General features: G+C 24.2%; 1 protein-coding gene across 1 annotated transcript; it reads left to right on the plus strand.

Moving 5' to 3' along the window:
• Positions 1–829: 829 nt before the first annotated feature.
• On the plus strand, positions 830–978 carry AAJ76_466000830 (hypothetical protein; the record flags this gene model as incomplete). The annotated part of the gene is made up of 1 exon (XM_024475716.1): positions 830–978. A coding segment is annotated over one exon (149 nt), but the record flags the coding sequence as incomplete, so codon positions are not given.

The raw sequence follows: 978 nt of genomic DNA on the forward strand, positions 1-978 counted from the left end.
GTCTCTCTCCTCAGTTGCTGCTTCATACCTTTTTTGCGTTCTAATACCAACTTTTGACATAGTTCCTTTTGTATCCTACTTCATTCTTCTACTACAGCAACTTTTAATTCTTGAATATTTTTACAATGTCAGCACTAACAATTTTTTTTAAAACATGCCATATAATCTTAATTGTTTTAGATCATGTGATTGTGATGATCATTTACTTAATTTTATATTTTTCGCCTATCAAATATAAAAATTTTTAAATAGCTGTATGCGTTAAGTATATAATTTTTAATAAATTATAAGGTTAAGGAAAACAAGTGAACCGTAATTTAAATTTACTAACAAAAATAATTAATATCGTTAAACTTATTTTTCACCTGCAATGAAAAATGGATTAATTTTCACCCATTAATTTTTTACCCCTATATTTAAAAATCTATCGATATATATAAAAAGTTTGAATCTGAACATTTTTTTATTTTTTAACCCTCCTTTTTTAGAATTTTTTTAAAATTTTTGTATTTTTTCTAAAAACGAATAGCATCATTTTAAGGTTTATTTCTCTAAGCACGAAACAATGTTTTCGTGTATTATGTTTTTTTTAACTAATTTTTTAAATTGTATACAGGATGTCTATAGCAAATTTTAATTTATAATAAAAAAATCATTTTGTCATTAAAAATAATAAGTATAGGCATAAAGCCGCATCAAATCTATTAGAAAGAAAAAACATTCATTATATTTGTGATCCCGTTTAAAACGCAATATCGCAAGCTAGTTATTAAATAATTTTTTAAAAAGATCTGTCTCTTTTTGTACTTTTAAATTTTTTGCCCTTATTATGAAAAATTTATCAAATAATATCATCAAAAGCATTAGAGGAAAAAAAAAAATTGCATATGAAAGCTTTTTTTACAATTTCAAGGAACATTCTGTTGGTAAATTGGTCTGGAGGTGCAATAAGAGAGGGTGTCCTTCATTATTAAAACC

Source organism: Vairimorpha ceranae (genome assembly GCF_000988165.1).
Source record: "Vairimorpha ceranae strain PA08 1199 chromosome Unknown NODE_466, whole genome shotgun sequence".
Classification (NCBI taxonomy): Eukaryota; Fungi; Microsporidia; family Nosematidae; genus Vairimorpha; species Vairimorpha ceranae.